General features: G+C 37.8%; 1 protein-coding gene and 1 non-coding gene across 2 annotated transcripts; both read right to left on the reverse strand.

Moving 5' to 3' along the window:
• Positions 1-6,127: 6,127 nt before the first annotated feature.
• LOC131768437 (beta-1 adrenergic receptor-like) lies at positions 6,128-7,802 on the reverse strand. Its single transcript, XM_059084175.2, has one exon. The coding sequence runs from the start codon at positions 7,721-7,723 to the stop codon at positions 6,806-6,808; it is 918 nt and encodes a 305-aa protein (XP_058940158.1). The 5' UTR covers positions 7,724-7,802; the 3' UTR covers positions 6,128-6,805.
• Positions 7,803-10,303: 2,501 nt separating this feature from the next.
• Trnaq-uug (transfer RNA glutamine (anticodon UUG)) lies at positions 10,304-10,376 on the reverse strand. Its single transcript has one exon. It is a non-coding gene; the product is annotated as a tRNA-Gln (tRNA).
• Positions 10,377-12,703: the final 2,327 nt, after the last annotated feature.

The raw sequence follows: 12,703 nt of genomic DNA on the forward strand, positions 1-12,703 counted from the left end.
ATCTCGTGCCGACAAAATATTTATTTCTGCCTTATTCGCAGACTCATTCGTCAGAAATACCATTTTTGCGTCGTTGATCATTAAACGATTAGCAATAAACCAAGAACGAACATCAGCAATGTACGTCTCAATCGCAGACAGCGTTAATTTCGGAATGGATAGAGCAAGATCGGAAGGAGATGTAAAACTGGTTGTTGTCAGCATAACCATGGACAGAAGGGAGATGCTGAGAAATAATGTTGAAGAGGCGGGAGATGTAGAGAGTGAATAAAATAGGCCCCATACAACTACCCTGGGGGACTCCACAGTTCAGATTAAAGTCATCAGAAGTCTTCTCACCAACAAGTATACGTTGTCTGCGACCGGACAGAAATGATCCGAACCAATTTAAAGCAGTCCCGACGACTCCAAAATCCCGTTGCAAGATATTCAGAAGAATGAATTGTTCAATGGTATCAAAAGCAGCACTAAGGTCCATAAGTACGAGAAGTGTCACTGCTTTATTATCCATACTCATTAAGATGTCGTTTTGAACCTTTAATAGAGCAATTTCTGTCGAGTGATACTTACGGAAGTCGGACTGGAATTTAAGGGGAGGCATTTTTTCACAGTGTCCGAGAAGTTGTTGAAGTGCAGCCTTTTCCACTACCTTGGAAATGAATGGAAGATTACTGACTGGACGGAAATTTTTACAGACCAAATCAAGTCCAGGTTTTTTCAGTAGAGGAAAGATAACGGCGGTTCTCCAATTTTCTGGAACGTGACCACTGAGAAGAGAGAGATCTACCATCTCAGTGATAGGGAGCGCTAATACATCAAGACAGGACTTCAGTAGCCATGTAGGAACAGGATCCAGCCGACAAGAGGCATTGGAGGATTCTTGAACAATCTTAGACACTTCTTCGATGGATAGCGCGGTAAAACTCTCCAGATTCTCCTTAGGAGTAACAGGAATGAGTCGAGGTTCTTGAACTTGAAACTTGTCAAGATTTTCCGTTATGATTTCAATTTTTTTGAGGAAGAAGGTGCCAAATTCGTTTGCTAGCTTTGTGGGGTCAGTGTGCTTTGGAAGAGCCGTCTCAAGTGGTTCCCTACACAAAGAATTAACCAAACGAAATAACTTGCGAGAGTCACCCGCACTCTGATCAATTAGGTTTGAATAATAATTCACACGTGCAGATTTAAGAAATGCAGAGTACTGATTACAAACTTTATGGTAATTATTCCAGTCACCAGGGAGATCAATTTTCACGGCTCTCTTTTCAAGGCGACGACGTTGACGCTTGAGTTGTTTAATGTCATCATTAAACCGTGGGACCTTTGGACGATTAATCATAGTCCTTGTTTTCAGCGGGGCAAACTTATCCAGTATGTCAGTAAGGGTCTCGTTAAAGCAGTCGGAGAGTGCATCAATGTTGTCCCAGTGAACGCTTGCACAAAGCATAGAAGAGGCAATATCTGCTTAGAACGCAGTAAGGTAAAATGTCCGCACAGCCCCATCCTACATTATACATTCAGTTCTTGAACAGAGAAAACAACAAAAAAAATGATACATCTCCATTGGGAAAACAGATTTGTTTTACAATAGTATGGGGCTGTGCAGAAACTTTACCCGCAGCAATATCAATATTTTTGAGTTTACCAAAAGTCAGAGGTGGTGTAATGAAGGATATGGAGGTCGATACACTATCACATATCTCATAGAGTTGCACTTTGACAGTCCACTCCGAAAATTCAAAGGACTTGTTTTCCTTCCCATCCACTAATGGGAGAGTCTCGAAACAGAAAAAAACAAAAAAACACAACAACAGGAAAGCCATGCAAAGCGGACCGCCGAGGGAGCAAATCACTCAGTGAAACAGCAAGGATCGAAATGCGCCAATCAGGGCTGTTGAAAAACAACCAATCACAGCAGAGCATCATGCTTTATAAAATCACACATGACCAATCGAACTCATCGTCTGAAGAAGACTAGCAGTATGCAGGCGAAACGTCGCGATCTACATCACACGTGACTACATCGTGAGACAAAGGAAAAACTTAGCTTTTACAAAAACTATAGATTATAATTGCGTAAATTGTAACGCCTAACTGTCGGCAATAAATGCTAAGGCAGTACATCTTTTTCTTGCGTTAGTTCAATCTAACACAATATCTGCCTTTTTTTCGTTTTGAAGAAACAAGTGTCAAAGTGACTTTAGGACTCGGAGTCGAATTTTCTGACGACAATCGAATCCTTAACGGGTAATGATAGAAATGAATTGTTTGTTGAGTAAGAAGTAGAGAGAGATAAATATGTAAAGGTTCAAAATCGAACGCTCATCCAGCTTGTAACACACGCGCGTAATGTGTGATTGTTTCTAACAATTGGATGAACAATATCTTTCATAGCCATTGTTTCGTAGCTCCGAACAGTGAATGAACTACAGTAATATTCCCTGAGGAGGAATGCCCGTGTAATCTTTGACCAATTAAGGCTCTCCAGATTACGCTTGCTGCTAATATTACAGATCTATGGTTTTTTTCGTTACGGTAAGTAGTTATTTTGTGGTGATATGATTTCGTGAGTGACTCGTGAAAAAACACTCAATGAGCTGTTACTTCTCATAGGTTGTGATTGGACAGCATAGCTGGGCCGTCCATATATTTAGCTCGATGAGCTTTATTTTTGCAGTCCTTCATCTCTAAAGAGCTGAATACCAACTCTCCTCTTCAGATTCAATGCAATATCATTTAAAACAGTTGTTTAGTTTTTACCAGAGAAATTTCACGTTGATCATCTCAGATGTCAGAGGTGTATCTCCAAAGCGAGATCCGAGCGGTTCAGACTGTCTGGAGATAACGCTGCCGACATTTCTCCCACTTTTAACACCTGACATCTTGACGCAATTATTCTTGACGTCTTTTTGTTACAAATTAGCCAGAGGGCAAACTCGATGCCAGCAGCACTTGTTACTCGCCCTTTTTGTATGCATAAGATGCATCAGTTATACTAACTTATCACATAGATTAAGAAACAATTTATTTTCTTCTCAAGAAACATAGCATATGAAGATTTTAGATACATGAAAATTCATAATTTGCACTGCGGTGGAGAGATGAAATTAAGAGATCCTCGCAGCTAAGAACACTACTGAAACGAGTAGTTGTAAATAGGACCTGAAAAAAATTCTTTTATAAAAAAAAAAGTAACTAAGTTCGACAAGCTTTGCCGTGCTACATGACTCTGGCACGACAGTAATTCAGAGGTCGTACTCCTTCTGTGCCAAACAAAATTCATAAATCATTCTGATGTATTTCCACAGGATTGCGTTACCGCAGGGGAGTCACGCGAATGATTCTGGCTTTACGGCGTATGCGCTGATGGGTGCTTCAGGAAATGCTAAATTTCTCTTGATAATGGCCTGACGTATTACGGACTATTTTAAGATCAACTTTAAATTCGAAACCAGGTATATTTATCCCATCAGTTATTTGAATTAGGCTACTAACTTTAATATCCAGCATCAAATTTGACATTTGGTTTAATTAGATTCAAGTTAGAACTCCCTGAGCCAGTCAGTCCGTAAAGCCAGAATCATTCTCGTGACTCCCCTGCGGTAACGCAATCCTGCCGAAATACATCAGAATAGTTTATGAGTTTTGTGCTTCAAAATTTCTGTTTGTACTTGCGTTCGGCTTCAAGGGTGTGAGATGAATAAAAAAAATTCATATCAATGCCCGATGTAATGTGTTTATAGCCCTGTCGTGAAGATCTGCATGATGTGATGGTGACTCATGCAAAACATTTCAGTTTCAGCGATATTTGTGCGTTCAGTATGGAGAACAGAAAAAGTTTAAGTATTTCCCAATGTCGTTTTTTACTTTGTTTACTGTCGGTGTACATCAGTTTATCGTAAATACGGCTACTTTTTTTTTCCTGCTCGTTCCCAGAAACTAAATGTCTGGAACATAATATGACATTCTTTGCATAATAATAAAAGGGATTAAAAAGCAATTTCATGAAAACATATTTCGCAATATGCATTAAAAATTTTATGTAACTGTTTACTTGCACATGTAACGCATCGCTTTTCGTCTCGCATATAGTCTTTTGCTCACGGAGAGTAAAAAAATATCCGTTTTCTTTCAGTGAGACTCGGCCGCCTGTGAGTGTATGCGAACAGCGGTGAGATTGGTTCTTTTAATAACAATTTTTTTACCCTTTTCATCAAAAAGACGAAACAAGAAAACATTCCCCTTATGAGAATAAGCTCCGATCAATTTGAAAAATGTTGTCATCTGAGATGAAAATGGTAATGACAATAAGTACACTATTAATGAGTCAAAATACGAGTCGTTGATATTGATGGAGTGGCCGTGAACGATGGAAACGAACACGACACTAGAGGAAGCCAGCTTACGCGACGGGCGCAAGAAGCAGAGTTATAGAACCTCCGCACTAAAATTATCATTTCCCTTTTCCTCATTATGTGCCAGCTACCAACCGGCGCCGTGAGGCAACCTTAGTAAGTCAGTGCTTTATTCACCATTCCTTTACGTTCATTCCTATTTGTTTAGGATAAAGTTCCATGCAAAGATCTTCAAGGAGGGAATCTGTGGACTGCAAATAGGGAATAGACCTATTTTATCGTAAGGATTCGTAAGCAGCTGTACGAGAGAAACTCCTTATGAGGAAGTCAGGCAAAACACCGCTCAAGCGGTGACGCGCGCGGGGAAAATGGCGCGCAACCACATAAAATTCTTGCCAAAAGGCAATTCCCGCTGGCAAACACCATCGTAATAAAATTACGATTAAATAAATTAATGACAAAATAAATAAGGTAGTTTGAGAGTGGATATTTCAATTCTCGCAGGATCACAGATTCAACTGGCCTTCTTTCTCCTCTCAGTTCTGTAGATCAAAACTGTCTAAATTTTTACTACAAAATAGCGTTCTTCGTATATCTTGCTAGTATCATAGAAATTAATGCTCGGTGATGGAAATTTGACGGGAATGACATTTCATGCCTTGAAAGAGTTGTTTAACACGTCAAAGAAATTGCATTTTTATTATATATAAACTGACATTTTTTAAGGAAAAGGACTATTTGTAGAGTACACGTAAAAACTAAGGCTTTCGTTTAAACATGAACTTTTTATGTGGTTTCTAGGCTCAGGCTTGTTCTTAAGCAGAGTCTTTTTTCTCTTGAATATATTGTCCTCAGACTTCTGTCTCCTTAGCTGTTAAGTTGCCACAAGTTCCAATATTTCGATTCAACCGGTTTCGTTCTGGTTGTGCTCTAAGGTGTGATGCATCTTGTTCGTGAACACAGGGTAACCAATGGAAGGTGCGGCGAAAGGCTCGGCGAAAGTCGCTATTTCTGAAGTAGTAAATCAATGGGTTGATCGCTGATGAAATAAAGGCGATTGCCTCAACCCAAGGTGATACGACAAATATAAGTTTCCTTAGTCTACAACGCTTTTCTTCTTCCATATAATAAAATTTAACCAACTGCAGAACTACACTGGGCATCCATGTGATGATGCAAGCACTTAAAACAAAACCGACTGTTTTGATAGCTTTAAAATTTTGCATGACACGAAATCTTACATTTTTGCCTGAGTCAGGAATATTTTAGCTAATAAAATTCTCCTAAACTGTTTTCTGGCTAATTTGAAAATGAGTATATAAAGTTAAATATTAAAATTAATTTAAATAAATGAATTTTCATATATCTAAAATCTTCATTCACTTGGATGTTTATTTGAACCCAATTCATTGATCAGCTCCCAGTTGGCTTGTTAGCTCAATTGGTAGAGCGCTGCACCGGTATCGCAGAGGTCATGGGTTCAAATCCCGTACGGGCCTGAATTTTTTTCAGGTCCTATTTACAACTACTCGTTTCAGTAGTGTTCTTAGCTGCGAGGATCTCTTAATTTCAAACATAGCATATGTTCCACTGAGAAGTAAAACTGTAAATACGGGAGAAAGATGTTTTGTTGCATGATGTTTGATAGCCTTTTCTTTGTTCTTTTGAATATTACATTTTGCTATTAAATTTTTGATTAAAAGACCTTGGTTTAGATGTAGCGCGTATTTGAAGTGAGATAAACTTTTTAATAAAATGCTGAGTAAAAAATTTTTCATATTGGCTTGTTACTTGCGCTTTTTACATTCATAAGATACATCAGTTAGATTTACTTGTCACATAGACTAGGAGACAATTTATCTTCTTCTAAAGAAACAGCGTTTGTTCCGTTGAGAAGTAAAACTGAAAATACGGGATGATATTTGCTAGTTTTTTTTCTTTGTTCTTTTGACATTTACATTTTGCAATAAAAAATTGATTAAAAGGATCTTGGCTTGGATGCGGGGCGTATTTGAAGGGAGATAAACTTTTTAACGAAATGCTGAGTAAATAATTTGTCATAATGTCATAAAACAACCAAACTATCTTTTAAAATTATGTATTAGGGACGTTGTTTGGAGTTTCAAATAGTCTGTATAAATATGCAAATATATTTGTCGTTCAATTATACCTGATATTAAACATGTTTTGCCTATGGGAGTTTTTAACCAGAACTTTCAACTACTAAAACTGATCATAGTATCGCTCTTCGCGCGAATTTCGGTCGTCAATTTTTATAGTATCAGAGGAAGTTTTGATACTTACCGGCTTAAGCGGAAAAATCGCAAATACTTCGATTTCAAACCTTTAAGTGACAAGTTCTTCATGCAAATTATCCTTTACTCAGCAGCCTTCGCATCGTAACTGTGTACTTGTCTGGTTATTTCAAAGCTCATTACAGGTGAAAGTTACACTTAATAGACACAATCACCAATCATCTTCTTTACAGCCTTCCTGAAGTCCCTGCTTCTCATGCAATATATGAAAGGATTAAAAGCCGAGTTGCTAAACTCTGCCAGCGCTCCCCAAAACCAGTAGCCATTTATCATAAGCTTCTGGCAATTATTAACAGTAAAGAACTGAATGAGAGAGATCACCAAACTTGGGGTCCAACAAATTATAAAAACACCAACAACAACTCCTATTGTTAAAGCTGCCTTACGGTGCTTAAGCTGCATGATAGCTTGATCGGGACTAATCCTACTTTCTTCAGAGGCTGAAATTTTATTAATTTGAAATCGAGCTGCTTTGAAGATATGATAATAACAGATGGAGATGAGCGTTAAAGGCGCTATGACAGTGATTACTGTAGCGGCCAGCCACAGCTTTGGTAGCTGAAGGGGATCTGTAATGAGGAGACGCAAACACGCAAACAGCATGGAAAAGGTCCAAATCAGAAGGATTGTGATTCGGATGCGTTTCCAATTCATAATCTCAATATAACGCATTCTAGTCACCGCTATATAGCGATCCACGCTTACTGCGCATAAGCTGAAGGTAGTGGCTACAATTGTCTGCATCGTCAGAACTTCAATGGCAGTCGAAAGCTGGTTGTCACTTTTCCAGATATTCAAAACACTCTTTGCAACCCACAGCGGGTTCATAAACAGACCCACGGAGAAGTCTGCGGCTCCCATGGAAGCAACGAACGCATTGGAAGGAGTCCTCTGGCTTTGAACTTTGTAAATGGCTGCCAAAATGAGTGCATTTCCAACAACGGAAATGAGCGCCAACACACTGTTCATCGCTGACAAAATTGCGATTTCAACATTTTTTAGTGCACCAGAACAGTCCTCTTCCAGAGTAGAATTTTGCGTGCTTGTCGTATTCATACCGGGCGGTTTAGAGAGGACAAATGATAGGTTTCCGACTGCACGGTGCCAGTTTTTTCTTCGTTCCACAAGGAAATGGTTTCGTGAGAAAAACTGGACACAAATGACATCGATGCGACGCAAGACAGGTTTTTATTTTGAAAGCTGATGTTAGAATTAATATTCATAATCGAAAAGATGACAAATCTTCAAAATGATGGAAGTTATCAATGCAAATTCTTTATGGCGCCAAACCGTAGCTTCTGCGAATCGTTTGTAGGTCGAATCCCACGCAGTGCAACAAAATAATGGTAGCTATGGTTTATCGAAGGCAATTTTTTTATATAGGAAATAAACACTAGAACGTTTGATTGTCGAAACTGGTATGCGGGAAAAAATGAAAATTTTGAGTAGTCGTTACGGGAATACTAATAATAATGAGAAAAATTGAATTTTCTTTCAAAGGCTTTTGTATCCATCCAAAACAACAACAAAAAATGCTAATGAAAGAGAGATATGAGTACACTTAATCGAAAAAACGATATTCATCACTCAAATGGTTTGTCTTTACAATTTTAGTGCTGCAGAAACAGACAAGTATTATAGGAAATTAAAAAGGGGTTTGTATTCTACCTACAGCATAATTACAAACGTACATCTAATTGGTGGTCCAATAATAAACTCGCACGGACGAGTTCCTGTATGACATGAAGACTCTTTAAAACTCCCATATAAATTATGTAGAAAAAAAGTAGAAATGAGGAGTAATCGTACCTCTCAAAGACTTAAAGAGGCAAGTTAACTCTAGATCAACTCCAATTTTATATTAAAACATGTATCGGCTGGTCAATTTATTTCGACTCGACACTATACGGTTGGCAGGATTAATATTCATTGCATTGACAGGTGTTTTATTTTTAAAAAAAATATTTGTTAAAATAGGAAGTATTGTTAAAAGTCAGCCTGAGCAAGAGTTTTATGAAATTACTCCTCTTTCGTGCTGCAAAAACTCTCCTGTTACTTTTGATGCATACTTTTTACACTAGAGAGTAAAACAGTGGAAAGTAGCAGCCCAAAAGGTTGGTCGTTTGCCGTGGGGTGTTATTCTTGAACTTTCTTAAAACGGAGTTAAATACTGCCTCTTTAAATAGCAGGAACAGTAATAGTGATAGAAAAAAAAACAGAAGCAAATGGAAAACTTGAAAAAAAGACATTCGAGAAGTAAAGTTTTTTCGGAATTTCTTGTTCGTCCTTCCTCAAGACCGATAATTTAAGGAAGGAGAATTAAAGTTTTGTGCATACTTTTTAACGATCGGTGAGACGGCTGTTAAATCATTTCTTTTGAGGACAGGGGAAGGATTTCTTTTGAGGACTCTTAAAAGTAACTTGGCCTCACAGAGAGTCTGCAAATCTTTACATAACAATTTCAAAGAATCACTATTTTGTGCGTCTATGAAACCTAAAAAAACGAACACTCTAGTCCGTTCGAAAAGAAGCCTGCGCAATGAGATATAACCATTTCGAGCACTAGAATTACTAAATATAAATATATAAAATAATCCAAAATTGGTAAAGGATCATAAATTTCTTCCTTTTTTTTTGCTCGACGAGTGAACGAATAAGAGCGCTTATTTGCGAAGTCTGTTTCTCTACTTTTCAAATACTCTAGTGGTCACGTGTTCTACACTAAAAAGGTTCGACATTTTGTTGCAAAAATTTTAGCCTCTAGTGCAGTGGGAATATCTTGCTAAAAAGTCACTTTCGCAAAAAGCCCCATTTTCCTATACTACTACCACTACAAAGACTACATAAAGATTCAGCCAAACAATGTCAAATTTTAAAATCTTAGACTTAAACAGTACAGCTACCTTTGCTATGAATCTGATACAGTTGAGATTTCGTTCAAGGATGCAACTAGGCTTCATATTAATTTTGTCTGACCCAAAAGGCGTTTGATGAAATTGGTAACTTTAACTCGGCATGATTTGAATAGTAGGGGTGTTAATAGACTCCAAAATAACCATTTGCTGCCAATATTTGGTGAATTTTCAATTATAAATAAGACCTATTTGGTTGAAATACCTTTTAAATATTTTCTTGGGGTATAATGAGGACATTAACTATTTTCATGAAATACCAAAACCCCATCTCTGATAGCGAACAAACTTATTTTTTGACGGTAGAGACAACTACAATGCAAAATTCCCTACCGAACATTTTGAGAGGTACAGTATGCTTTCTAGGGTATAGAAAATAAAAATGTCTACGAGAAGTGTGCTCGGATCGTTGGATTCAAAGTATAGAGTGCTAACCATGGGACCTTTTCTCCTTCACCTTCAAATTGGTTTGGATCTTACTTTGAAAGGGTCTTGAACAGGACATTTTCCCCTAGTATTATTAATTCTTTTGGCCTAATAACCTTCTGGGACTCAGTTTCATCAAGCCTGTGGTTAATTCTGCTGCCGGTCCCTTACACATAAACTATCGATCAAAATTTATATCTGTTGTTGCATTGATATGTTATGGGGCAAATGGGCTCCTGGGTAAATGAAATGGGTTGTTGTTTGTTATTGTTGTAAAGATGCACTACAGAGGTGTTCAAGGTCCCACCGAGATTTGAACTCGGATCGCTGAATTCAAAGTCCAGAGTGCTAACCATTACACCATGGGGGCCTTTTCTTCTTCACCTTCGAATTGGTTTGGATCTTACTTGAGAGAGTCTTGAACAAGACTTTTTTCCCCTAGTTTTATCAGTTCTTTTGGCCCAATAACCTTTCGGGACTCAGTTTCATCAAGCCTGTGATTTGGCTCTCCATCAAAATTTGCTATCTATTAAAAATTTGTATCAAAATTAAATTTGTATACAAAATTAATCTGTATCAAAATTTGTTGATCAAAATTTGATAAAATGATAAATTTTAAATACCACACTATTGGTTACAGCCCTTACGTTTATTTATAGGTTAGACTTGATATTGAGATTCAATTGGCCATTTCCGAATTACAGTTGGCCTCATTGTTTTTGCTCATCCTTTCGTATGATTATAAGTTGTATAAGTTGTCATCGAAACTAGACGTTAGATACTTTAATCTTAGGTAACTTAGATATTGGCACACAATAAAAATAATCATATTTTTGAATATGATTTTTTAATTTTTTTTTTCTATTTTCTCCATTGTAATTACCTGTGTATTTTCCGAGGCTGAGCTTGTACTTAATCCTCTCACTGGAAAGTACATTGGAAAGTACAAATGCGGTGTTTCACTTGAAGGCCACAAGATCCTCACGGAGCTTGTTTTTCACTGTTGTCAGACGGTGTATCCTTTCCAGTCCCAGCCAAAACAACCAAAGGTTACCAAACCCATTCTTGTTATCAGTCCAGCTACGGTGGAAATCAACCGAGCCATCCAGTCTCTTCTGAAACACTGTCCAGCACCCCCTCCCCCTCTACCGGACGGGCTGTGTTTTGGTCATAGCAGATCAGGGTCTATTGTATAAACACCGCTGCTTGTTTTGCCAGATTTGTGAAGCTTAGCTCAATTCTTATTAAATGCTGGAAGAAAATGTAAATTAATCTTTGGATTTAAGCGAAAGCAACCCTATCTAAATTGACAGATTTCTGCAAGAGCCTGTCCAACTTAAACCTTTGCAGGTAACGCGACAAGCATCTTGATCTTGCAATTAACGGAAAACGAAAAGAAAATTTTTTGGAATTATGAAAAAGAATAATTTTATCAGAGTTGTCTTGAGTTTCTGCAAGCGTCTTGTTTCTTTGATAGCAGCAATGTCGTTTTGCATTTCTGGACGTTTCTTTTACATTTCTCTAAGGAGAGTTTCTGCGAGTTCATTAGAAATATAAAAGGGAAGTCATGATCAAAAAAGGTTAAAATCCATAGGCTTTCCATTATTATCTAAGTGGCAGTTATAGACAAATGGAAAGGAAAAGAAATGATAATCGATTGTGTATCTATACCTCGCGATAAAGTGTTGTTTCTTTCTTTGATGATACTGATATCATTTTGAAAGTATGGAAGCTGGTTCTTCATTTTCGGAGGAAGTGTTTCGATCTTCTTGTTCGCCGTGCCTAAAGAGAGGCTCTAGTAGACGTTATTACAATGCTTTGTGGGCGAGGAACTAACTGGAGTGCCATTAGCACTGTTTCCTGCTCAGCAGATATTTGACTCATCACACTAAGAACAGCAAACTGCAGCAAAAGTCGGACAAAAATGAAGTCATTGTACTTGTTTTTTATTCTGGCTGCGGCCTAACTGTAGATAACTTGAAGTCATTATGGACTGGTGAAAACGCTGATGTAAACCATTTTGACACAACGTGTTGTGTGTGTCATTGAAATAATTGCGAGAGTTTTTTTCCTGTTATACCGCTCCACGCGCCCATTATTAACTTCACTGGTTTCAGTGACTGAAAAATTCTCTCGTCCTCGACTAGAAAGGGAAGATTTTTTACTAAGTAATTAGCAGATTGAAATGTAAGAATATTGAAAGTACACCTTTGGTCTGAATAGTGGCTAGGAATGGATCTGTTTTCTATTATTCATCTCGTGCGTCGTTTGAAAGCCATGCTCCTGCTGAGGCCTTCCTTCTGCACGACGTGGTAATGAGTGAGTCATTCAGAAGTCAGAGCTGAGGGTCAAAATGAAGGTTGTTTCATTGCAGCTATCGGAATATCGAAAAGTTATCTAAGTGCTGTAATGAAAGAAATCGTAGCCCTTACTAACTTTCCAAACTAGCTTAAAACACACATCCTTTCGTTCATGATTTCCCTATCGTTATTAAATTTCTCTTCTAAAGGAAAGAGTAATTTTTCATATCATTCACATATTCATATGACTGTGTCGGTCTTTGTCTCTAAGCTTAGCGGCATGCCAGGAGCAATTCACAGCCAGTTCTATCTAGCAATGCGAAATGCTGAAAACATTCAAACTATCGAATATAGTGTGCACCAAACGCAATTTTTAACAAATTTCCTAGCCTTTAATA

The sequence above is a fragment of the Pocillopora verrucosa genome, chromosome 1 (assembly GCF_036669915.1).
Source record: "Pocillopora verrucosa isolate sample1 chromosome 1, ASM3666991v2, whole genome shotgun sequence".
NCBI lineage: Eukaryota > Metazoa > Cnidaria > Anthozoa > Scleractinia > Pocilloporidae > Pocillopora > Pocillopora verrucosa.

What these genes read in the sequence shown, in the direction of transcription:
- LOC131768437 (XM_059084175.2), bottom strand. Translation starts at nt 7,723, where the DNA reads ATGAATACGACAAGCACGCAAAATTCTACTCTGGAAGAGGACTGTTCT.